This window comes from Ceratosolen solmsi, unplaced genomic scaffold (assembly GCF_000503995.2).
Source record: "Ceratosolen solmsi marchali unplaced genomic scaffold, CerSol_1.0 scaffold47, whole genome shotgun sequence".
Taxonomy (NCBI): Eukaryota; Metazoa; Arthropoda; class Insecta; order Hymenoptera; family Agaonidae; genus Ceratosolen; species Ceratosolen solmsi.
The window spans coordinates 10,205,129-10,232,104 of record NW_011948419.1 but is presented as its reverse complement, the minus strand read 5'-3'; the positions used below and the strand labels follow the sequence as shown (position 1 = coordinate 10,232,104).

The following is a 26,976-nucleotide window of genomic DNA, read 5'->3' as shown; positions in this document are numbered from 1 at the left end:
TATAAATATATATTATAATTTCTTCTATAATGTATATCAGTTTTCAAGTGAAAATAATATTGGCAATACTAGCTAATTTTAATAAGTTTATAGTTGAATATTCAACTACAAATTTACTTTATTAATCATGAAAATGATAATTTTAAATATATAAGCTTATTTATTTAAATAAGGTTTATTACGAGCCATACATAATACAAATTAATAAGGTATTTTAAAACAACACTAGCAATTTTAATACGCTCTTACTATTGTCAATTGTACGATTTATAATTTATTCTTAATAACAATGTTCATAAAATTTTAAATATTCAAGCATTGACAAAATTTTTATTATAATATTAATATTATAAATTTGGTTTTAAATTATTGATTAAAAAACACTATAGATATTTCATATTCATACTCAAAATATGACTTTATAACTACATAAAAGCTATAATAAAGATAATAAATTGTTAACAAAATCTAAATGTAAAAAAGAAAAATTTCATTTTTATGCCTTTAACGATTAAATCTTGTATTATACAGATCGTAACAGTAGATTTACGAAACTCAAGATAAATCATAACATCAAATAGCGATAACCTAAATATATCTTCTACTTTTTTTTTCCGAAAATCACTACTACGTATACTGTAATAACTTGCGCATGCTTGCATTTATAGTAGGATTTAGACTTTTCATATAACGGAATTGAGTAAATTAAAATATTTAAATATTGTAAAATATTTTATTATTCGTAAAACATGAAATAAATATTACAGTAAAGTTTTTTCAGTTTAAATTTAATAATTTAGAATTAAAATTAATTCATGTATTTATTCATGTAAAAATTATCAATTTTTTTTATTCTTTAAGAAATACGATCATGTTCCTATCATTCCACCATATATCTAAATTCTTTGTTATTTATATCCAGTTTATAAAAAAATATTATGTTTAATATATTAATCTTAATTTACTTAATAAGATTTCTTTTATAATTTTAAGTCCACGTCAATTAATTTTTTATAATTGTTTTTGTTTAGTACCATTTTAATAATTTAAATAATTTAAATATTTAAGTTCATTTCGTAGTACTATAAATTAGAGAAATCTAAATAATTATCAATTTTTTATTGAGTAAAAAACATTTGTAAACTATAACTTAATTTTAGATATTAATTTAAAATTATTTTTAATTTACTTATTATTTTATATATAACATTCTTAGTGAAAATAAAATCAATTTCATATTATTTATATTTTTTATGCTTAAAAATTAAAAATAAATATAATTCAGACTATGAAACTTATAATTTCACTGAAACAATTTTTATTATAAAATTCATTTAAGAAAAATGATATTTTTTATAAAAGAAAAATTACAATTCCAGTGATTTTATAATTACATAAATAACCACTTTACTAAACATATCGTTTTAATTTAAGAACGCTAAATAAGTTACATCGAGATTATGAATATCCAGTCAAATTATACATGTATATCAAATAATGTGAAATCAAAAATAATTATAAATGTTATTGTAAAAATAAAATGAAACTTAACACTTTTTGTTCGGAATTGGAGCATTTTCCAAGAATTTGGCTCTCATAAAGGCCTTCTAACTCTTTGTAAACATTTTGAAAACATTTGAATCCGAGAATTCTCGACTATTCTAAAGCTTTACTTTCGAATGTCCTACAAAGCTTATCTGGTCTCCACATAGCAACGTCGGTTGGAATTCTCCAAACTTCTAAAGCTTTGCTTTTCTGGAATTCTCGAAACTAAAGCTTTAGTCTCGCACGTCATGAAAGATTTCTCTCATAGCAACACCTACGCATTGTTGCCAGCTAAGTAAACTGTTACACGGATATTTAAAGGAAGCATACCACGCTTAGATCATTGTAACTGCAATTCAAGATTCGACTACAAGAATAACTCATCACAAAGATGAGTGCTGTGAATAAGAGTATCATTTCACTCGGAACACACATCCTTTCTAGGAGTGTGCACATATCTCTGCTAATCCTTACAACATTAGCAGATGTCTCGTTATGTACACAACAAGGGGCATACTCCTTACCAAAGAGCATGCACAATCCATTGCTGATCCTTACAAGATCAACAGTTTCGTCACCATCAAGTAAAAGCCACATCATCATAAAAAGACAGCTTATACTATCCTATATGAAGTGAATTCAACCCATTACTAATGTAATTGTTAATAAACTACATGTTAACCACGTGTCTGCATGTACTACTCATTTCTACAGCCCATCCACTTAACTCCTCTCCAAGAATCCGCTAGGGTGGGCGACAATTTATTATAAAGCTATCGAAACATTGGCAGTTCGAGCCAGGAAATCTGACAGTTTCGAACACTTACTTTTCTTCGTAATCATTTAGTTAAAATTGTATAATTATAAAAAAAATATTTAATTAAAATTAACAAATTTATAATTTAAAGCTGACGTAAGTAAACGATAAATCTCATATGAATATCAAATTTACTGACTGGAAAACAAACATAATAGAATATCAGTCCAATATTAGTACAATGATAGCGGATAAATTACGCAATGATTATAAAGATGATAGTCTGAATCACTGACGTGACTATTTCGCGATTATTAAACATAAAATCAGACGTTAATAATAAGAATCCAACTGTAATAAATTAAAGTAAAACGGGACAAACATACCTTGTTTTTAGAAACTATTGTTGGGATATTCTTTATAAAACCACGAAATGACTATTATCGTGCTCGTCTATCTTCTACACAATGTGTTTGACCAAAATATTAACAAAAAAGTCAAATGATTAATTTTCTAAATTTCTGTGAAATGTACTAATTGTTTAAAGCAGTAAAAAACTATCAAACAAAATATTATAATTAATAAATACAAAAATACAGATGGAATTTTTTTACCACAATTGAAGATACTATAATATATAAAAACATTACCATACCAAATATATATTATTTTATATTTATGCTATTACTTAATTTTTAGTAACATAGTTATTTAAATTTATATAATGTATTATATTAAATTATTTTGCTTCATATTAAGATTAAAAAGAAAAATTGATTACGTTTTATGTAATTGTGGAAGCATATATTTTTGTTGAAAAGGATGTTTATTAACCCTGATGAAATGTGCAATAGTATATTAAATAGCCAAAAAGAGGTATAGTAATTTGTACCCTTTGATTTATTAAAAATATTACATTCAGGTTGTATAAGTTTATTCCTTCTATTTAAATTACTTTAGCCTTAGATTTTTTTTAAAATTGTCTTTGTTATGCAACAAATAATAAACTGACTAAATAGGAGTTTTTGATCAGTGGAGGTGCAATCAGTTTATATTATACTATTTTGCATATTTCTATTTCAGAATACTTTTTGTTATAAGAATCAATTAAATATATAAGTATTTCATTATTTTGTTTGAATTTTTTAATTGTACTATCAAGGAACTTATTTATTCTAAGCATAAACAAATGGTGTTTAGTATAATTTTAAAACAATTGTTTTATTGTAATGAAATTATGGATACCTAATATCTAAACTTACATAATGGATTTGTTAATATTTATATTTCTTTTTCTATTATTGGCTTATTAATACTTTTAATGTTTTCTATATAAATAAAACCGTCTTTTGTATACTTATATTTACGACTTTATTTTGATAATTTAATCCAGTTTAATTGTTTATTTAAACTATAGCTGTATACATTTTTTATGTTACTTAATCTTAATATACTTCCATTCTCGTGCATATAATGCATTCATAACCTTCAAATAATGCAACCTGACGGCACATTTTTATGATTCTCATCTTTTAAACAACCCAACCGGTAATTAATTTAAAAATATACATTCTGTTCTCATATTTTCTTACATTTTATTAAATACTCTTTTTTGTAATCAATTACCAATTAAAATGAAAAATATATATCATTTTTAAATTTAATAACAAATTTATCTAAAATAAATTAAACTAAAGAATTGTAATTAATGATTATTGTATTTTGAATATTAATTTTTTTAATTGCTTTTATTTTGTTACTTTTGTATTTACTTTATGGAAAATTTATGGATTAAACTTTTAAATAAACTATTCATCTAATATACATATGGAATTGGTAGCAATATAATATAAATACCAAATATATTATAAAATTCAATGTTATTAATTAATTTTATGATAACGTAATTAACTTTTAATGTGTAAATAAAACCTAACATCTTTTATGTCAATAAAAATAAATGTAGACAGAAACTAAATTGTATATAATTTTATTAAAAAATCACATTTATTATTTTTATTTTTGAGTTTTTTTTGTTGTAATTTGTCTATGTACATCATTATCATTCATTCAAATTTTTTTATTAACAACTATTTGTTTTGTATGAAATGACACTGAATAATTCATAGAAAGTTAATTTACAAACAATAAATTCATATAATTGAAGACTGAATGATTTAGTCATTTTTAAATGTTCATATAAATTAAATTATAACGATATTTAAATAATAGCAAAGAATATCTTTAAAAAAAAAGTTAAACTTAATATTTAATACATACTTAAGCTAAATTCTAATTTTAGTCTTCAAAATATTCTAGACCTAGGGTTTACTCATTTAATAATTAAACATATGGAGTCATTCTGGATTTTGTATATCATTAATCCATTATTGATAATTTTGTACGTTATCTATTTTCTTTTGATTGTTTTATCTAATATTTTCAGATAAAGTACAATAATCAAACATATTCCCTTTGTCCTCTGTAAACAACATTCACCTAGAAAGGTACTTGCGAAGTTAAATTTATAAGTACTTTTTTAGTCATTATTTTTCATCCCAATTTCTTCATCATTATGTGCTCAGTAAACCTTAATTTTTATTACTAAATTCTTCAAGTTTTGAGAATTGTTTGTCGTGAATCAGCATATGTTTGTTGGATCTCTGTATGTAATCGGCAACCTTCGACACTAAATATTGATACTTCTGTAATAAAATAACATATTTTGATAACTTTATCTTTTACTATATTGATTAATATATTTTACAATTTATTTTACAATATATTTCTAATTAGATCATACAAAAATTAAATTAAACATATTTTATATTTTCTACTGTTAAATTTATTATTTACACTATATTATTAAATTATTAAATTATATAAACTAGATTTTGTTTAAATGTCAATATAGTATATTACTACACTCTTTACTATTGTTATTGAAAAATAATTAAATAATGTATATTATGTACAAAATGTATAAAGTGTTATAAAAGCTATTTGATGTTTTTTAAAAATTCCTAATGTCAGTACACAATAGTAATAAAAATGCACAAAGATATAATATAAATAATGAATAACAAACTATATGTATTAAAAAATTTGAAAGAATTTAAGTATTTATAAATATTCTGAAGGAATTACAAATTAGTCAATTGGATTTTTATCTTATTTATATCTTATTTAATTTTATATTATTCATGAAAATATAATCAATGTATGTACAATTTTTATTTTAAATTTTAAAAAGAACATTTTTGATACTCTGTATATTCAGATAATATTTTAGAAAAGTTTAATATTTAAAAAATGAATTTATTAAAAGTCGGATGAAATAAATAGCAAAAATTATAATAAATATGATTCCCATATTTACTTATATACTGTCCACAAATTGTGAAATGCTTAAATCAAGGATCAAAGATAGGAGTCATCATTAAATAATAACAATAATATAAAATTAACTTATTACTATAGCAATTGGTGAAAAATTTTAATAAACAAATTTTTTTTAATTTCAGTAAATATTTGTTACACAGTGTTAAAACTTTCAATTAGTTGCATGAAATATATTTTTTAATGAATTATTAAAAAAGATTTATGTAGAATAAAAATATATACAACTATTTCATCAGAGAAATAAATGAATCATATAGTAAATAAATTAATTGACTAGTGATTTATCTAGCAATTTGCGAACCTTTTATGTATCATCACTTTTTATGTTTTTTAAGTAGTATTCGTTATCATAAATGTACTAAGAATCCTATAAATTAATTTGTTTTGAATATGACTAATAAAGAAACATTAATACACTTTCAACAATGACTTAAGAATAACTTTTAATGATAAATATAAATACAAAAATATTATTAAAAAGATTTATAAAAATTCAAGTACAAACTTATTGTCTGTTGGAAGCTGGATCACAAATTTATGTTTAGCTTTAAATATATTTAGTAAATACAAAATAAACAACATAATTGATATTAAAGATTTATTGGAATACGAAGACACAGATTTCTTGCAATTTATTCAAATTGCAAGAAAGTAATAATATCTATAGTAATTGAATGACATTACCAAAGATTTTGAGGTCTCATAATTAAAATCTTATAAAAATAATATGTTGATGTTAATCGATACATATATATTGATACACTAATATAAGGTACAAGGATTATAATTAGCATAATCATATTAAATTAAGAAAGTATTAATAAGTTATAGGTGATTGAAGTTTTTCCTATGTTAAAAAGAAAATTATAAGTTAAAGTTTCTTTATAATTTAATCTTACTCAATTTATTATTTTAACAGAAATATTGATATTTAGAAAATCTATATTCTGATTTTACATATTAATATTGATAAATCTGATGAATAGCTTGTATATTAGAATTATACTGCGTAGGAACTTAAAAGCAATACACAAAATTTTTAGTATTTCATATATTCATTTTTTAGTATTTAAAATATAATCAACAATAGCGCTATAAATAATATAATAAATTATATACAAGATATAGCCTTCAGTAATGTTATTTTTAATACAATACTTTAGATTACACTATATTCTTCAGAGTTTAACTTACCATCTGGTAATTCATACAGCTTTCTAGGTAACGAAGCAAAGTATAAGTGATGCAAAGCATCTTCAGCTCCAAGTCTTTCATCTGGATTCAGTTGTAAAAACGATGATGCCATATTATCTACTTCGGCAATATCATATAGTTTTGGAAATGAAAGGCCAAGTTTTCGCGTCGGATAGAAAGCTAATCTATTAGGTTTATAACCTGGTAACTGTGTAACTCCAGACCATGTTTCTTCAGTTGGTGTACCAAGAATTTTAAAAATTTTATCAAGCTGATCGTAAGTGCATCGAACGCCAGGAAATGTTCAACATTTCTACGAAAATACATCCAACTCCCCACATATCTAAGGAAGTTGAATATTCTGTAGATCCAAGTAAAACATCTGGTGGTCTGTACCACAGAGTAACAACTTCATGCGAATAAGTATGTGATGGTACAGATTTAGCTCTAGCCAAACCAAAGTCTGCCAACTTCAACTCGCCAATTTCACTAATCAATAGATTTTGAGGTTTAACATCTCGATGAAGCACTCTCCTAAAATAGATTTACATTTAAGTTAATGATAAATAATAAAGATACAATATAAATGCATTAATACGAAGGTGTAATAATATGCATTTTAAATTTAATAATGTTGCTAACTATACAATTGATAATTCACGTTAATATTTCATTGTTATGTGTGAGCGCGCGCGCGCGCGTGCGTGTGTGTACATATATAATCATTCGCTTTAAAAACTGGAATGATGCTTTATTATAAAAAATATTTTCTATAGATAATTTTACAATGTGTATACATTTTATATTAATATTAAATAATAATACTTATATTATTTGTATTTGACGTATTTGAAATGATTTTTAGTTTAATTTCCTTAAAAGTGTATTTGCCTTTAAATATAAAGGTTTAATAAAAAATACATACTATGAAAGTCTATCAAAAATATTTTTATCATTTTACAATAATTTCTGATTTTCTTATTATTTACATTTCATAGGTATTTGATTAATTAGATATAATTGATAATATTCAATTTATTCAATGTAAATTGATTTTTTTTTAAACGATTATTAATTTCAATATATGAAAGGAGATTGAAATCCATAATTTGTATAGAAAAAATATTAAAAATAACTAATTACTGATTCATTTTATATTTATTTCTAGTTTGAATTAATACATTCAAATATTTTTATGAAGTTACCATAAATTACTAAATAAATTATTATGATGTGACGTATGTAGTATCTTCATTCATTGCTTAAACTAATGTCAGTAAAAATACTTCGAATGTACGGTATACATTACGATCAAGAAATATAAGTCACTAAAAAGCAATCTTGAGCAAGATATGGACAGCAGGATTTAAAAAAGATACCTATTAAAGTTAGGGAGTACCTAATAAAATAATAAAGTATTTGTCATCATCTATATTTTATGATGTATGAATACGTGATTTTATTTATTTTTAAATTAATTTGCTGCGATTGTATGAGAGTAATTTTTAAATATTTATTAATATTTTCAAACAATAATGTTAAAAATTAGTATCACTTACCTACGATGGCAATAAGAAAGTCCCCGTAGTAGTTGAAAAAGAAATAATTTAGCATTATGTGGATCAAGGCCTCCACTATTACTACTGTACTTTTCCATGTATTGTGAAAGATCCGTATGAACGTATTCAAATACAAAAGTCAAAGTTTCCCGAGTATGGATGATATCATGTAGTGTAACAATATTATTATGTTTTAATTCTTTCAATAAACTGGCCTCTCGAATAGCGGTAAATGGAGCTCCTTCTTCCTCTTGCAGTCTAATCTCTTTCAATGCGACCACTTGGTTCATTAGATGGCTGAAACCCTTGAACACTGTCGCATAGGAACCTTCTCCTAATTGTTCTAATTTCATATATGCTTCTGATTTTCCAAACGGAGAGTCACCCTGGAAAAGTAAAACGATTTAATAGTATTAAGATCTTGATCAATAGTAACAAATATATAAATTGTATTAAATTTTAATAAAATCTTTTAATTATTAAAAATATTTCTGTAAATTAATAATTTAGTTGTCATACATATAATATAATTTGTATTAATAATATATTTCAATAGCCTTAATGTACTTTGTAGTAAATTTAATATGCAATAAACATACAGTTTTCAATATCTTTTAAATCATAAAAATTCTAAATTTCATAATTCATTATTAATAAAATTATTAAAGAATAAATTTCATCTCAATCATTTTTACTGTTTAAATACATTAAGCTATTTTATTTATAACACTGATCAAATTTTGAAGAAGATTTAACTTTGGATAAAAATTATTATCTAAATTATTAGTAACATTTATATATTAAGTGTGAAAAACTTTGTATAAATATAATAGTAGTTTTTTAAAGAACTTGTATCGCCTTTAACTCAAACATTTATAAGTATCAAAATACTATTTAGAAAATGCTGCAGATAAAGATAATTTAATGTTTTTCTGCAATATTTAAAACAAATTTAATATGTAGTTAAATTTTTGTTTATATCGAATAATCTTCTGATTTTTGGTATGTACAGACTTTATAATTATTTAAAATTACATATCAATTAAAAACAATTATTTCAAAATTTCAATACTAAATAAATTCTAAAATTCAGAAATTAGTAAAAATGTTATAATTTAAAAAATAAAGATATAAACTTTTATTGGTTGGTTACTTAACAAAGAAATATAATTCAAGTTTTTATATTGGGATTTTACTTCTTATTTGAAGAAATATTAAAACGTTAGCAGAATATAGGTATGGTATATTATGTCAAAACACAATTCAAATAGATTCATAAAACTAGAATTTTTTATTAAATTAATATTGCATTTGTGTATATAATTTTAACACAATACAATTACATAAAGAGGATTTGAAAACATATTTAGCCACATTTATATTTTAAAGGACATAAAAATATGAGGAAATATCAATAATAAAGAAATATTAAACAAATTTTATTCTATATAAATTACAAAGACTTTTTTAATGAGCTTAAACATAGACAATAATTTAGGTATACTTATTATCTCAAAGATATGGAAATTAAGTTTTTCATTGAATTTTTTCTAAATCAACCATTTTCTAAAATTAAGAAAAATTTTAATAAAAATAAATTTTTAAATTTAAATTATTTAAGATTATATTTTAATTAAGATTAATTCAACGAGATTTTTAATTGGCACATAATCCAATAATACATTTTATTTAAATTTCAGTGGGTTTAATTATTATAAAACTATTAAAATAAATATGATGTTCATAATTGATATATTTTTGTATACAATACATTAACATAAGAAAATCTAATATATAATATTTCGAAGATTAAAATTTCCTATTATGATTATTTGTTGTATTTGAACCGTATATAACTGAAAAAATTCGAATATCGGATAATTGATAAATTGAACTTGTAAATTCTACTTATTACCTTCAATCTCTAATTTAATACAGAATTTCCTTTTAATAAAATTAAACTATTCAATAAATAAAATGTGGGGTCAATTTGATACTGATTTTATATATTATTTTATTATTATGATTTTTCATTTTGAATTAAACTTATTCCTAAAAAACAAATTCCAATAAAAATTAAGGCAGAGAGACATCCACTTTTTCATTAAATATTAGGTCGTATGACATTTTCCATTTTAAAAAACATTAGTCGTAAATTTTAATTTATATATGGTCTCAATATAGTAAAACTATAAGTCATAATACAATCTAATGATAATTTTTCCCGTAAAATCATAAATTAAAAATGTGTTATTTATATATAAAATAAATATACAATATAAAAATAATTTCCATTTGGTCTCAATATACACTACTTGTAGTCAATAAATGTATATTAAAACGGTATTTATTATGACAGTATTCGTAATTTTCATTCTACTTATATTTAAATTAAATTATGCAATAAGATATACATCAAATAGTTCATTATAAAATTAACACGGTTAAGTATCTAAACCTACATGAATGTTTGAATTTACAGAGAAGATAAAAAAACGTTTAAAATAAAGTATATTTTAAAATAATGAATTAACATATAATTTATGTATAAACCGTAAGAAACATAAATATGAATATATAAAGAATAAAAAAAAATAATAAAACTCGAATAATTTTACCAATAGAAGCTATTCTAATTTAATTCTTTGCGAGTAGAAAGTATGCATTATTAACAATAATTTTCATATAATATTTTTTGACGAACAATTAAAAAAAGAAATTCTATCGCAGGGCAAACTTGATAATATTTTATTATATTTTTAATTGTTTAAATTATTAATGCAACCTTATTAATAAGTAGCAAGAATATAAAAATGTAATATAAAATAGAATACTCCATTATAAAATTTAATGATTAAAACCACTAAAACTTTAAACAAGGAAATTCATATTGAACTACACTTAATATATATGGCTAAAAAATTATCGATGCAATCAAAATTACAAATAAAATAGTAAAAGAATTTCAGAAAATCAAGATTATATATATATAAATGTTTATACAAATAATTGAAATAAGGTATACTTCAGGAATTTAAAATATAAGAAGTAGACACCAAAAAGTCGATAATTCCACGTATATACATGCATGAATATAGGCATGCACACATGAATACATATAACATACGAATAGACTTTTTATAAAAAAATTGCAATATAAATTAGTGTCATGTTTAGTATCAAGTATACTGGAACATCATAAAGTAAGTTTTAATTTATTTGATCGCCTACGAGTATAAAATTATATAATTAATAATCTTACAATTAATTTTTCGTTCCTCGAATTTTATGTGTAAATTTAATACTACATTTTCTGTTTACAGAATATTCTTTTATTTAATATTTACTCTTCTAAAATTAAAATAATAGATTAATACACATAATAATTCTGTAATTAAAATATGATATTTCTTCAATCAAATTAGAACATAAAATTTATGTAAGTCCGATACTATAGCCATTAAACTTCCTATTATACCTATTATATTAAATATTCGATCCTTTCAGTTATTTTTATATTTAGTAATCAATAGTTTTATTCATTTTAATTGGGATAAAATGATGTATCATACAATAAATTAAATCAATCTAAAATATATTATATTTGTAAAAATTAATTAATTCAGAATTAAGAAATAACTTTAATATCCAATAAATAAAAAAATTTTACTTATACTAATTTATACAATTAAATTAATTGATTCTAGTTTCATGATATTTTCCATTGCAAACTATTTAAATGTTAAATAATTCAATATGATGCATTTATATAATCACAAAATATTTTATTTTAATTAATTATTAAGGCATATTGAATTATTAGCTTTAAGGTTAATTCATACATTGCCCAATTTTAAAATCGTATTCAAGATAAAAAAATATGTAACTAGAAAAATAAATATACAATAAACATAAAAAAAATGTTTCACTTTTTTTATAATATAACTTTTCATTATATTATCATAATACATATAATTTAATTACTAATTAATGTATCATTATTATCACGATCATCAGCACTATTACTATTATCGTCAGTGTTGTGTTTGCTATTATATTATTAGTTATATTCTATTATTTATAATTAAATTATTAAAATTCTTACTAAAAAAAATACTCGTTTCACTTTAATGTATAAAAAAATTATTCACTTATTTGTCCTAAATATAATTTAATATGTTCTTGTAATTAAATTTTTATTCAATTAAAAAAAGTTTCTATTAAAATTCTATATGCTACTGTATTATTTTTAATTACAATTATATCTCATTTACATTAATTTATATCCATTCAATTAAAAAAAATGATATCGAATAATGTACACTTTATTAAAATAATCTATTATTTATTTTAAACTTTAATATTTCTACTTATCGAATTATTCATTTATCTTAAGATATATTTTATCCTATTTTTTAATGTTACTTTTCTTCCATTACGTAAAAATATATGCTTTATGCCAACTGATACGATAAATAATATGTTTCGATATATATTTAATAATTTCAATGAATATGTAATTATAAGATCCCAAAATATAATACAAGCTAAATTAGTGACGCTACTTACGACTTAATATAAACAGTGCACAGAATAGTAAGTCATGAGTTTTCAGTGTATTTCAAATAGTTAACAAATTTTATAATCGATTTTTTAAATAGATAACAAAAAATTAATGAATATTTTATGATACAAGAACCTTCAACTTTTGAAGAGACAAAAACAATAGTTTCTACATTAGCTAAAGCATCATAAGAATTTTTGTAATTTTTTTAAATAGAAATGTATTCAAACTTATAAATTTAATAGACAATATGCCAATTATTACTTTGGGCTAATTTTGTACAATTAGTAGTAGCTTACTTGTAATACATTGATGTTTAGAAGGATCAGAAACTATTGCATTAACTGAAGTAGCCTGTTGTTGACAAAAAAATCCCAATGAAACATTTTTTGTATCAAACATCTCATTTGACTGAAGCTTGGCATTTTCGTCATAACTGTGAGCTCTTTTACCCATGCAATCTATTTTTATGCAATTTCCATATCATGTGCAATAAGCCACACTAACATTCATTTTGTCCCTCCAAACCCAAGGAAATTCGATTTTGTAGGCCCGGGAATACGTTGTTTTTCTTTGAGTAATAATCATCACTACCTATAATGAGAGATTTTACCATTAAAAAATACACAAGTCATTTTGTATGCAAATTATTTAAATGAAATAATTAATATTTTCATAGAAGCAATTAAAATAAAATTTCAGTTCTTAATTTACATAAATGCAAATGTATTAATTTATTCTCATTATTTAATATTGAAATTTATTTAGTTATTTTTTAAAATATAAATAATTAATTTTTATAATTAAATTTAATTTAAACAAATTGAACAACTTTTAAAGGACCTACGTTGAATTGAAATTTTGCAATTGCCTACCTATATTATTAAACACGAGTATATCTGAATTCTAAAAATTTTCAAAACTTACTATAGTTTACGCATGGAGGTTACAAACCACATTAAAATAAAGTGTTTATAATATATTCAACTATTTAAAAAAGATCAAATTTAAAACTTTCGAAACATCGTATTGAAATTATATTAACCTAATATGATTACAAACAGAAACGAGCATAAAAAACATTTTACTTACAATTATATAATATTGTCTTTGAATAACATTAAGTAAATCACATTTTTACAGTGAATGATGCTTAATAAGATAATTTTGAATTATGGATTTTTTAAATGTTGACTTTCGTACATCAAGATCAATGCACTATAAATATACAGAGTATATAAATTTATTATAAACGTATGTTCATAGAAGTTATATATCATAAATTAAGATCTTAGCTAAACAGATTTTATTTTGATAGTGTAGAGTAGAAATTTTCATAACGTATGCTCTGAAAAGAGTCTTCGAAATTCTGTTAATAAAAGAATATAGACGATTAAAATAATATTTATACAAATACTTGATAAATAAATCATGCTAGTAAAAAGTTTGATGTTTTAAACTATCTAGATATTTAAAAGAGCAACAGATTAATGTATAAGTAGCCTTCATAAAAAAAACTAATATAATATAAAATTTAGGTAAATTCGTATCAAAATATATTAAAATATGTTCGAAAATTATATAGAAATATCGACGCTATATGTACATATTATTAATTAAAATTATTGTTTTTTGACGAAATAATGTTTGTTAGTTTAAAAAAATATTTATTAGATTAACAATAAATATTTTAATAATACTAAAAAACTAAATGTAACGAAGTATTACAATTATAATTCTGAATTTTCAAATATTATGATGAATAAATAACTATTGCATAGTATTTTTACCGAGAATTTATAAACAGTACTGAAAATTATGTTAAATAATAATATATATAACGATATAATATATTACACTTTCTGTTTAAAGTTTTTTTTATTTGATACGAATGACAAAATATATTCATACAATTATAAATTATCTACTATTGGTATTTAAGTTGTTATATAATGTTCATTGATTATCAAAAACTGATTTTAAGAATATAAACAATTATTTTACATATAATAAAAAATATTCGGTTTATTGTAAAAGAAATGAACGAAATATGCAGAATAAAATACATCAAACTGGTACTCAAAATTTCATCTAACAGTAACACAACTAGTGATAATACATACCTTACATTTGTTTATATAATATAATTAAAATCATAATTGTATATAATGATTAAAATTATTATGTATACAGAAAGTAAGTACTAAACAACGTTTTTTCATGAACGCAATAAAAATTTTTACATGCTTCTAAATAGTATGGAAAAAGCAAAGATGCTATAATATAATAATACCAATATCCAGAAATCATGAAATAAATGAAAATGATCTAGAAGTATAAAATTTTTAAATTAAAAATTTAAATGTTAAATATATTTTACTGATAATTAATTTTTTTAAACTCAATAAGTTTATATTCAGTCTGTTTAAATTTATAACGATTTTTCAGTAATATCAAATAGACAATATAAATCTGTATATTCTATATTATTTTTCAATACATTTTACTTAAAATATATAGAATGAAAATTTGTATTAAAATAGTTACCGCTATTATTGATCTTATTACTTTTTTAGATAAACGACTTTTAATTACTATTGAAAAAAATTCTATAAATAATATATACTTTATGTGACTGTTATATAATATAGATAAGATAAATATTAAAAATTTATCAAATCTTGATTTCATTATAAGCAGAATCTGATTATCTGAAAGTTTAAATACTTCACAAAAAGTTTTTATTTGCTTTACATTCTATATTAAACCATGATAGAAAAAAATAACATCAAATATAGATATTTAATTGAAATATAGTTAAAATCTTTGAACTTATATAAAATTTATAATTTATGGAATAAATATATATTGCTTGTTTTATATTACATATAAAACAAGAATTATAAAAAAAGTCAAATTAATAAAGTTAAACAAAGAAATAGAAGAAATTAAAAAAATAATTTTAAGAATATAATTGAATGCTACTACATATGACAAAAATTAAGTGTTTTAAATTGGTTCATAAAACGGAATCACTAAAAAGACAAAATAGAAATAAAACAATGACTTATAGTAAAAACAAAAATTAGAGTTATATTTTACATGGACATAACAATAGATATATCCATAGCTAAAAGTTGGTCAGATTAGTATTGTTAATATAATGTTAGAATATAAATTCCAAATAATAAATGCATTATACATAATGAATTCCAGACTAAATAAAACCATAATAGAGTACATTATCTATAAACACTTAAATCTACATAAACTTTAAACTAAACTTGAAACAAAAATTTTAAATAAAGAAATTTTCTAATTAAAATAAAAACTTATAAAATATACGTATAATTAGAATGATTTGCATGAATGATTATGGTTAAATTGAATGAATAAATCAGAATAAATTCCCAGTCTGATTTAAAACACAATTTACTGATGCAAGAAAAAAACAAATTTATAGAAATTGTTTATTTTACTAAAGACATAAAGTAATAATTTAATAGATATCTAATTATTTTTAAAATATATAACACCAACTGAATTGTAAACAATAAAGTAATTAACATATGCAAAAAAGTAAAATATAATTAAATAGAATATTTTAAAAATATAAATAATTAAAAAAAAATGAATTGAAACAGATAAATGAAGAAATAGTAAGCTTTAAAAGAACATTAATTTGTAATATTATAATATTTAAACATAATTTATCTTAGCACAATGACCATTTAATTTATTTATAATAATGAATTTGAAAAGTAAATTTTATTGATGTCACATGAACTGACAGTTCATCTACTATGCAGTATTTTCAGGGCTAAAAAGATATGTTCAACAAATGACAGTGAATTTCAAGTAATCTCCAAAAATCACATATATTTTCATTCCTACATTTAAATTTTATTATCATTATATTATTGAAAATATACCTATTCGAATTAATATAATGTACAAGTATAATAATGTCACTGTTTATGAAAAAAACTACTACAGAATATTATTAAAAAGATGCATTAAAAATACATTAAAAATTATGTAAATGATAAAATAGAATGGATCAAAAAAGTATTTCTATATATATATATATCAAAATTTATTTAATTTTGCAGAATACAGATCAATTTTACTTGCCTTAAGAGATTGCTTTTGTACAAAAATAATTTAACAATAAATAAAGTTATACGTCATTTTAATACGTTGATAGACAATTTTCTTGCTAATAATAGTAGTAGTAAATAATAATTGTAACAATGATAATAATAATAACAATACTAATAGAATAATATATTTAATACATACATTAGACATAAAAACATTAAAAGGAAACATACAAAATTAAAAATATGATTTTTGAAGAAAAATAAATATTGAACATTTAAATAAAATTAAAAAATAAGAACATTGAAAAAACTATTATCGACTCAGAACAAAGAGGCAAAAAAAAGGTTAAATATCGATTTTTAATATTTTTTGTTTTATCACAAATATGTATTGTAGTAAAATGAATAAAATAATATTTAATCAATAGGAAAGGATATAAATAAATATAAATAATGACAATAAATTATCTTGAAATAATAAGCAATGTGAGAAATAACAAATGTAATAAACAAAAATTATATAAGATTTTAATCTTAGCATCAAACAATTATAAAAAATAAATAAATAAAAACATAAATACATGCATACATATAAACTTGATACATCCTTAATATACAATAAAAGCTTATAAGAATTATGAATAGTCAATTACTAAATATTATCCTTTCATCTACACGATGTGTATTAAATAATATGCCTCAAATATCTTTAAAAAAATTGATTACATCTAAATCGAAATATCAATTTTTACTAAAATTCCTGTAAATGTAATCCAGTAAAATTATATTTAGTTAGTTGTGTTTAAAACATTATTTTTACATTTATCAAAAAGTAAGTAATATTTACAAAAATTTTCAAATAATAATAAATACTAAACATGCATTAATAGAATCTAAATTAAGATTTTAAAAACTAGTATAATTTTATAAACAATATTACTTCTATTTCTGCTACGCAATACTAAATACAAGATTAATAAAAGTAAATACAAGATTAATGAAGTAAGTTTTATTAAATATTATTTAACTCTTAAGAATTTTAATTTTGATAAGAATAAATATTAATAATATTAATAAAAAATAAACAGTATATAAATCATTAACGATTTCCTTTTTAATTAATTATTTATATACAGTTATGAATGTTTTCACATCATATTCACCTGCACTATGCATCAAATACTGCAGCACTTATATTTCAGTTATTTTTCAACAGTATTTTAATAAACATTCATCAAAAGAATAACTTTCATTATTTTTACTAATTTCTCACAATACATATACTAAGATAATAGAATAAAAAATTTTGTAAATATAAATTTTATAAAAATTATATAATATATATCTATATATATATATGTATTTTATCATTTGCTTGCTTAAGAATTTCAAATTCTTTTATTAAAAAAAATTAATTAAGCAACATGAAAATATTAGCCGTATTATAGATTCTTGATCATTTAATACAGTAGCCCTCTGGTATTAAATAAAAATTCTCATCTAGAGAATATTTATTAAGTAAAAATATAAGCAATAGCGTTGAGATATAGAAATATGTTGAATGCTGTATAGAAGTGCTATGTAGATATTGCTATATAGATGTATATATAGCAATAAATCTGCTATATAGAAATCTAAAAAGCGCTCATTAATAATATTTTTGAACTTTTAAAATCCTTATTTTATAATTTATATTTAGTCAATCTAAATATCTTATAGTTAAAATATTTGTAGTTTTAATAGAGTGAAACTAAATGCACATAAAATAAAGAATAACAATCAGCAATGTATTTTTTGACTAGCAAAATAAATAGTTAAGACCTACTAATCTATACTCAGAACAATTATAACAGTCGAACGTGATAAACGTCAAGCGATATATAAATAAAAGATGCAAATAAACATAATAATGATCATATAGTTGTTTTTATATCCTAATGACAGACAATCGAACCAAATATCAATCACAGTCAGAAATGTCATTTTAGCTAAGCATATTTTGCTACAAGAATATTTAAAATACATTTAATAAATTCTACTTGAAAGATATACAGAATAAAAATTTTTGTATAATATTTTGATTGTACAATCATGTTAAATTTTTTTCACAAACAAGATATAAGTACTTTTATTATAATTATTTTGTATAAAATACTTTAGAACCTTCAGGTTTTAGAACAAATTTTTTTCAATATATATTTATATATATATATATATATATATTTTTTTTATAATAAGTAATGATAATTTCTTGAAGATTAATTAAAGTAATAAATTAACAGTTATATTTAAATTAAATAAAAAGCTCGATAAATACATAATATGATCATTATATTTATTTAGGTATAATAAATTAAAAATTTATTTTATTTTATTGATAAACAAATAAATGATTGTCCAAAATAAATACTTATAAGTTTTCAAAAATACAAACAAATTTTTAAAATATAAACTTATAAATTATCTATTTAAAATTAAAGCCTGTATCTTCGAAGATAATTAAAGTCTAAAAGGTAAATCTACGATTACAAATGATAAAAACTAAAATGATTAAATATTTTGATAATTATGTATGCATAAATGGAAATAATTTTATGAAAAAAACTTTAAAACAATATTATAGAAACTATTATAATCAAGTTAAATTTCCACAATTTATTATAAATATTTCTGAAATATAGTTAATTATTAAAAATTAAAACTATGTTTATAAATTTAAGAAATAAGCTTATTAAAATTTTTTGTATATGTCAATTCAACAATTTTTATATGTTAATAAAAATAAAATAATATTTCTTATGTACTCTTACCTTCATATTTCAGGACTTTCAGTATAAATAATACAAATCACATAAATGTTGAAATCATACCAAATCTAACATGAAAAATAGGTTATTATAAATTTCAAAATATATAGATTATTTATCATACTTTATTATATTAAGTATTTAATATAATTAATTATTGATAAAAAAAGAAATTATGTTTAATATTCAGTTGTAAAGTAATTGATTAATTTTGTGCATAAAATTTAAAAATATTAATTTAAAATACTTATATTAAAATTGCTGCTTCATTACAGTTATGAGTAAAAGACAGAATTAAAAAAAAAAATTAAAGTGTTTCTTTACTTGGCAAGTATGAATATAATTATCTAAGATATAATAAATCTATTTAAATTTATTTACAAAACGTACATATTTAGAATAGTCATAAAATGTTCTTACATGAACAATTATTTTATAATATATGTATAATATAATCTATATATAATGATTTTATAACTAATTTAATATTTTTACATTTTTTATTTTTTATACCTATTGTATGTATAAAAATATATCTCCAACCTATTCGATTATAGATTGCAAACTATATGTATATTGCAAACTGTTTTGGTATAGTACTTCCATTATTTTATCTAATTCCTTCATTTTCTTCTGATATGTTGCATGCATTAATCATGTAACTATTTTATACTTTACATTTAATTTTCGATATAAACTAAAGAATACAATTTTATTATAATTAATAATGGTGTATTTTTAATATTTAAAAAAGTTATAATGACTGCCTAAAATTGAAATTTTGTATTCTATTTTTCTACTATACTTTGTTAGAAAAAGGCCAATGAAATCATTAACTATTTGAACTATTTTATTTAATAATTCTACAAGTTTATTAAAAAAAATTATTTTTATTAAAAATACAAATTTTTCATCTTTTTTTTCCCAAAACATTTAAAATAAATATCAATGTTGAATGCTTTTATTGCTTATAGTATAAAATTTATGAAATATTCAATATTACGCTTAAATAGAATTGTTATAGTTCATAATACAGGACAATTTTTTTTTAAGGAGTTTTCATTGCAGACAAATTTGACCTATTTGTTACTCTCATTTTTAAGCTATTCTTTGAATATCTTGTGTAATTTATGCATTTGCGTAAAAAAAATTAATTCAAAAGAAATCTGCTTTAAATAATGATTATTATTAACATTGTTAATATTAAATTACCTTAATAATGTTTTTTGAATGTTTGTCTAATAAATCTTGAATTAAAAAGAAATTATTAGAAATCTACAGTAATAAAAAAAATCATGCAGTCATTATGATAATTCAACTATTATGTGAACATTAATACAAACAATATAAAAAATAAAATTAATATTCATATTAGTATACAATATTACCATCTATTATGCATGGTTAATTATTAAAATTTATGACCTAAGATGAAAAATTCTTATTTGATTTTTGTTATATGGAAACAAGATTTTTAAGAAAAATAATATTCTAATTCTAATAATTAATTAATTTGAAAGGATTTATAAATATTTAATATTAATATAGAAAAAAAAGTTACTTACGCCAAAAGCAGAAAATCGTTTGGTTCGCCTAGGTGGTGGCTCTGGTCCAAGGAAAACTTCAGATTTTGGTCTCGGTGGCCGTCGCGGTCGCAGAATAACTTTAGCCTCTTCTCTAATATCCTCGTCTAAAAGTTTTGAATCGCTCGAAACAGAAAGTTGTCTGTGTACCCTATCACGTTCACCAATGTCTACCCAATCTATAAATTTTTATTTTCTTTCCAATCATTTTAAATTATATTTTAAAAAAAATAACATAACTTTACACAGACCATAATGCCTATCTTTATTAGAAGGTATATTACCATTTGTCTCCAACCGGTCTAGAAACTCTTCAGAGTAGCCGTTATAAGGCAATTGAACTCGGCTTACTGCATCTTCGGCTTCTTCTTTTGATATTGCTAAAATAAAAAATATAATTTTTTTAAAAGTTACTTAACACAAAAATATTTTATTGTATTAATGTTATTACTTGTTATTTGGCATAAATCATAATAATTTATAATATAAAAATATAAATACTTAAAAGCTTTTATATACTGTCTAGTATCTAGTACTTATACAGTTACAGAATTATTATTGCAAAGAGTTTCTTTGTTATGGAGTTAATGATTAGAATTATTACTTATAAATTTTGTTTCTGTTTCATAAGATTCAATTGCTTGTAATGAAATTCATAAATATTGTAAATATTGTAAACATTGAAATTGACACAAATTCCCCACATTAAATCCAAGGCATTAGTATTCAATTCAATTGTGATGACTGAATGTGCATCATAACTAATCATATACCAAAGTAGGTCAAGTGGAAGAATCTAATAAATACTTAATTAATCTTGCTTTGATTAAAAACTGCTAAATTCGTTTCATAATAAATACATTTTGACACAAGATTGATTTTCTTCTTATTGATTATATTTTTTTCATAAGATATTGAATTTTTGTTATTATTTTCTCAATACCTTGCAATGAGTTATTGCAATGACTCCACGTTTTTTCTTTATACTATTAGTATTGTAAATGATTGCTACCAGAATGTAATCACTATCATACAGGTGCAAGTACAGTGAAGATCACCATGTTTTCATTAACAATTTTTTTGTCTTTTTTCTACTGCAAACTCTTGTGCACTGTAGCATTTCATATCTAATTCAAATTTTTTCTATGATCAAGTATGTGATGGTTTGACTTTTTACGTATCCCAGCGCATATTGTACGTATTATATAAGAAGGAAACATTTTATTAAATTAAATTATATCATCTTATTAAATATTATGACTTAAAACACGATAATAAACATAAATATAATTATCTTTATGACTAAATAACTAATAGTTAATAGTTCAAAATTTGTAATGCCATTATTTACTGAATATAATTTACTTTATTATTTTTACAAAAAGTTTATAGTCAGTAATTTCTGGACGATCTAAACTACAGTTATGAAGGTTTTGTAAAATTTTGTTCAATATTTTGCTTAAGTATAGAATATTACTAGCTATGTGTTTATAAAACAGTATCATGCACAAAAAAATTTGATCGTCTCTACATTAATGAAATAAAATTTTAGATGTCTGGTTTTTATTTCATAGTCATTACTCACGCTCAACGATAAGTTTTATATTTATTTCCCTATTAACTTCATTTTTACATGTTTAAAAAAAAATATATTATTTCATTGTATTTACATTATCCAAACATATACAGTTATAGCTATTCTTCTACTCTTATAGTTATGTTATAATGTTATTTAATTATTTTAGTTGTACACTGCTAGTGTAAAAATTTGTACAATAGAAATATGGACAATTAATCTTCCACAAATCATAAATTTGCTATAAAACATATCCTAACTCATGTTACTTGGTGTATATGGAACAGTCAATCACATACTTATATTTCAAACAAAAAGATTCATAATTATTCCAAGTTTCACATATCCTTAACAATTTTTACCTATTTTTTCTAATAAATTATAGATAATACTGTTTTATTTATAATAATATTATATTTATAATACATTTATAATAATACTATAATAACATCTATAATAATACTTTATATAATTTCAATTATAAATAATACTGTGTTTCAAATTAAAATAGGATACAGTAATTCAATCTTATCATTTTAGTTTTCAAAGAACATTTTTTTAACATCTACCTTAATATCACAAAATAAAATATTGAAATTTTTAAAAACATTTTGAAAATTTATAAATATTTGATTATTATTGAATATAATAATGTAAATTAAAAATTTATTATCATTAAATATATTATATAGCTATCTATTAATATCATACTTTTTAACAAACAAAACAGTTTCATAAGTATTCAGTTGCAAGTGTCTACATATCAGTAATCACATATATACATACAAGCAATGTGTCCAATAAACATAGGACAGATTTGCTGCTTTTCAATTTTAACAGAGCAACATCTCCACATCTTTTAGTAATATCGCAATATAAAATCTGTAAACAAATTTTTATAGTAAGCACTATCAGTTTAGTTAATACATCTTTATATGTATTCATTACTGTTATAAGTTTATTCCATGAGCATTCAATCCATAAAATTTTAAGTTCCATAACAATTTATACAATTAAATTTTATACATACAGTCTGAACAAGATGTCAAACTTAAATTAATAAAAAAATTAGCTCTATGATTTTTCTAATTTTTAATCCCCATAAATACAGTTTTCAAATATTAAAATATGAAACAATTTTATTATTAAATCATTTTATATTTTATACATTGATAATTCAAACACAAGTTTCTTAATTAAATTATATAATTGAGAAATTTATATAAGATTTTGTTAAGATACCAGTTTAAATGCATTAAATTCAGAAGACAAATCTCAATAATTAAATTTATTCAATTAAATTTTCAATATAACAATATATAATTTTACTTAACATTGTCTTAGCATTATCATTTGACTTAGCAATATTTATTTATTCTATGCAAGTTCAATTAAACTCATACGATTATTATTTCGAGATTGTTATTCATTGTGACTATTTTTTTTATTTTATCATATTTGATAAAAATTTTTTCGATTTAATGATTATTAACTAAGAGAAAATTGATTGAAATCGAGCACAAGTAATATAAATTATAATATAAAGTTTAGGTTTTTAAAAAAAATTAATTTAATTGTTTAATTTTTTATGTTGTAACGTTACTTTATTAACCATAAGTTTTATTAAACATTAACTAACTTATTTGAAAATAATTTAAAAATAAAATTTTTATAATATATAATTGTTGTACATAAAATATCATATAAAATTATTTAATTTATTAAATTTATTTTTAAAATATTTTTTATACGATATTTATAAAATAACTTACTTATGTTTTCATCGATTTTTAAATATTTATCTATATATAAAAGCTTATATTACTGTGAACTATTATGAATATATATTTTCTGTTAGCCTTATTTTAATCTGACAAATTCTAATATTTTAAATATAATTTGACTTTGGTTCAGAATCATTTAATCCTTAAAATATAATGTTATAGATCTTGAAAATAAATTTGACTGATTATCACTTTCTGTTAAATATTACTACTTTCTTATACATATTAAGTATATATAATTAATGATTTAAAATTATAAATACTTTTCCAACAATTATAATTTATATATTAAAAAGTTAGTTATAATTGAAATTAATTTTATAATTTATCATTATATCTAAATAAAAGCAAATAAAATAAAATAAAATAATATATTTTATAATACCTAACTTACTTTATATAAATGATCTCATATATATTGTTTATACATTGTTTAAATTACATTACATTAGATTTTTAAATATAAAAATAAAAACTTACACAGTCTACCAAAACTATGGCTCAATCTCTTTTTCAATTTTTGCACTCTGCTTAAAGCACCATTCTTTTTCTCTCTCATAGCTACATGAGCTGTAAATAATAATTTAATATTCAAATTAATTAAACTTAAATTAAATCAATAAATTTATGATAATAAAAATTGAAATGTTAGAATAGAATATAATAAAAAAAAATAATTATTAAAACATTAATTTACAGATTGTTACAAATTATACTTAATATGAAAAAATACCATCTTTATTTTTGGAGGCAGTAGAACTCTTGTCTTGGCAGTACATGATTACTCATTTATTACAAACATAACATATATGGCTGATGATATGATATACACTACTGTTTGTGATTCAACCGGTTAAAATTCAAGATCAAGTTTAATAGGAGGTTGAAAGTAACACCGGTGTAATTATTTTTCCGCATTTGAAACTCATTAATATCAAGAAAATTTTCTCTGATCGCCATTAAATAATTACTGGTTCCGACAAAATTACGCATTCAACTTTTTCTGCTGACTTCTACTGATTTTCACTCTTCACTTACCATGTTAAAATGTAAATCTGAACTATTAAAGGGAGAACATGATTATTTGCACTGTAACTGTAATACTCGACCCTTATTTTTCTTTTTATACCTCTTTTCCTGGAAGTTTCTACAAATTTACTTAATTGGCTAATTTATATTGCAAAAAAAGAAACAAGGTATGAGAAAACTTTTATATACTGCGCGCGCATGTAATGAATGTATTACAAATTCTTTTAATATATGAAAAAAATTGAATAGAAATTAATCATGTTTAACATTTATTCATTTATGGATGCATTAATAAAGCGTAATTATGGTTCACAAATACACTAGATTTATTACAATGTAACCGCGCGTAATTTTAAAAGGATTTATAAATAAAAAATTTTAATTAACGTTTTTATTCTAAAAAATTAATTCTATAAAATTACAGATTTAACGTCATCAATTATTAAAGTAATAAATATTAACATCATAATTATATAGTATGCAAATTTTTCTGACCTTAACACCTTAAACTGATCTTAAAAAATCTGACTTTAAACAAATTGCGTGATCGAATGAGATCAGTTTAAAAAATTCAGTTCTAATTATTTAGTAAAATTTATTAATATTTAAATAGTATTTTCAATTGCAATTAGTCTTCACAGAAAATATATAAAATATGAGAATAGCTTATTATTCTGTTACGTAGTTGTATGTATATTAATATGTATTTAAATCAAAATCCTATCATATTTTGGCTGAAATACTATAAATAATTTATTAAATAAATTAATTAGTTCAGTAAATCTTCATTTATATAATTATATTAATACATTTTTTAACATTTACGGTATAAAAATTTTCTTTTAAATTTCATTTGAACAAATGTAAAAAGAAAAAATACGTTGTTTCTACAAACTTCATTTTTATACCTATAATACCATTATAATTATAATATATAAATTATAATATTTATTATAATTTTAATATATATAATATTAAATTTCGAATGCAATAAACGAATAACTGTTATAATTCAATAAAATATATTATATTCAATAAAATATTATAGTATATTTAATAAAATAATATAATAA

The 26,976-nt window shown here is 20.8% G+C and overlaps 1 protein-coding gene across 1 annotated transcript; it reads right to left on the bottom strand.

The window, feature by feature from the left end:
- Positions 1-4,603: 4,603 nt before the first annotated feature.
- On the bottom strand, positions 4,604-25,433 carry Eip63E (cyclin dependent kinase Eip63E). The gene is given in 8 exon segments (XM_011497721.1): positions 4,604-5,007; positions 6,899-7,203; positions 7,205-7,432; positions 8,458-8,843; positions 21,497-21,693; positions 21,766-21,894; positions 23,877-23,972; positions 25,355-25,433. Coding segments are annotated over 7 exon segments (1,407 nt in total). The 5' UTR covers positions 23,947-23,972; positions 25,355-25,433; the 3' UTR covers positions 4,604-4,915.
- Between the last annotated feature and the right edge of the window lie 1,543 nt (positions 25,434-26,976).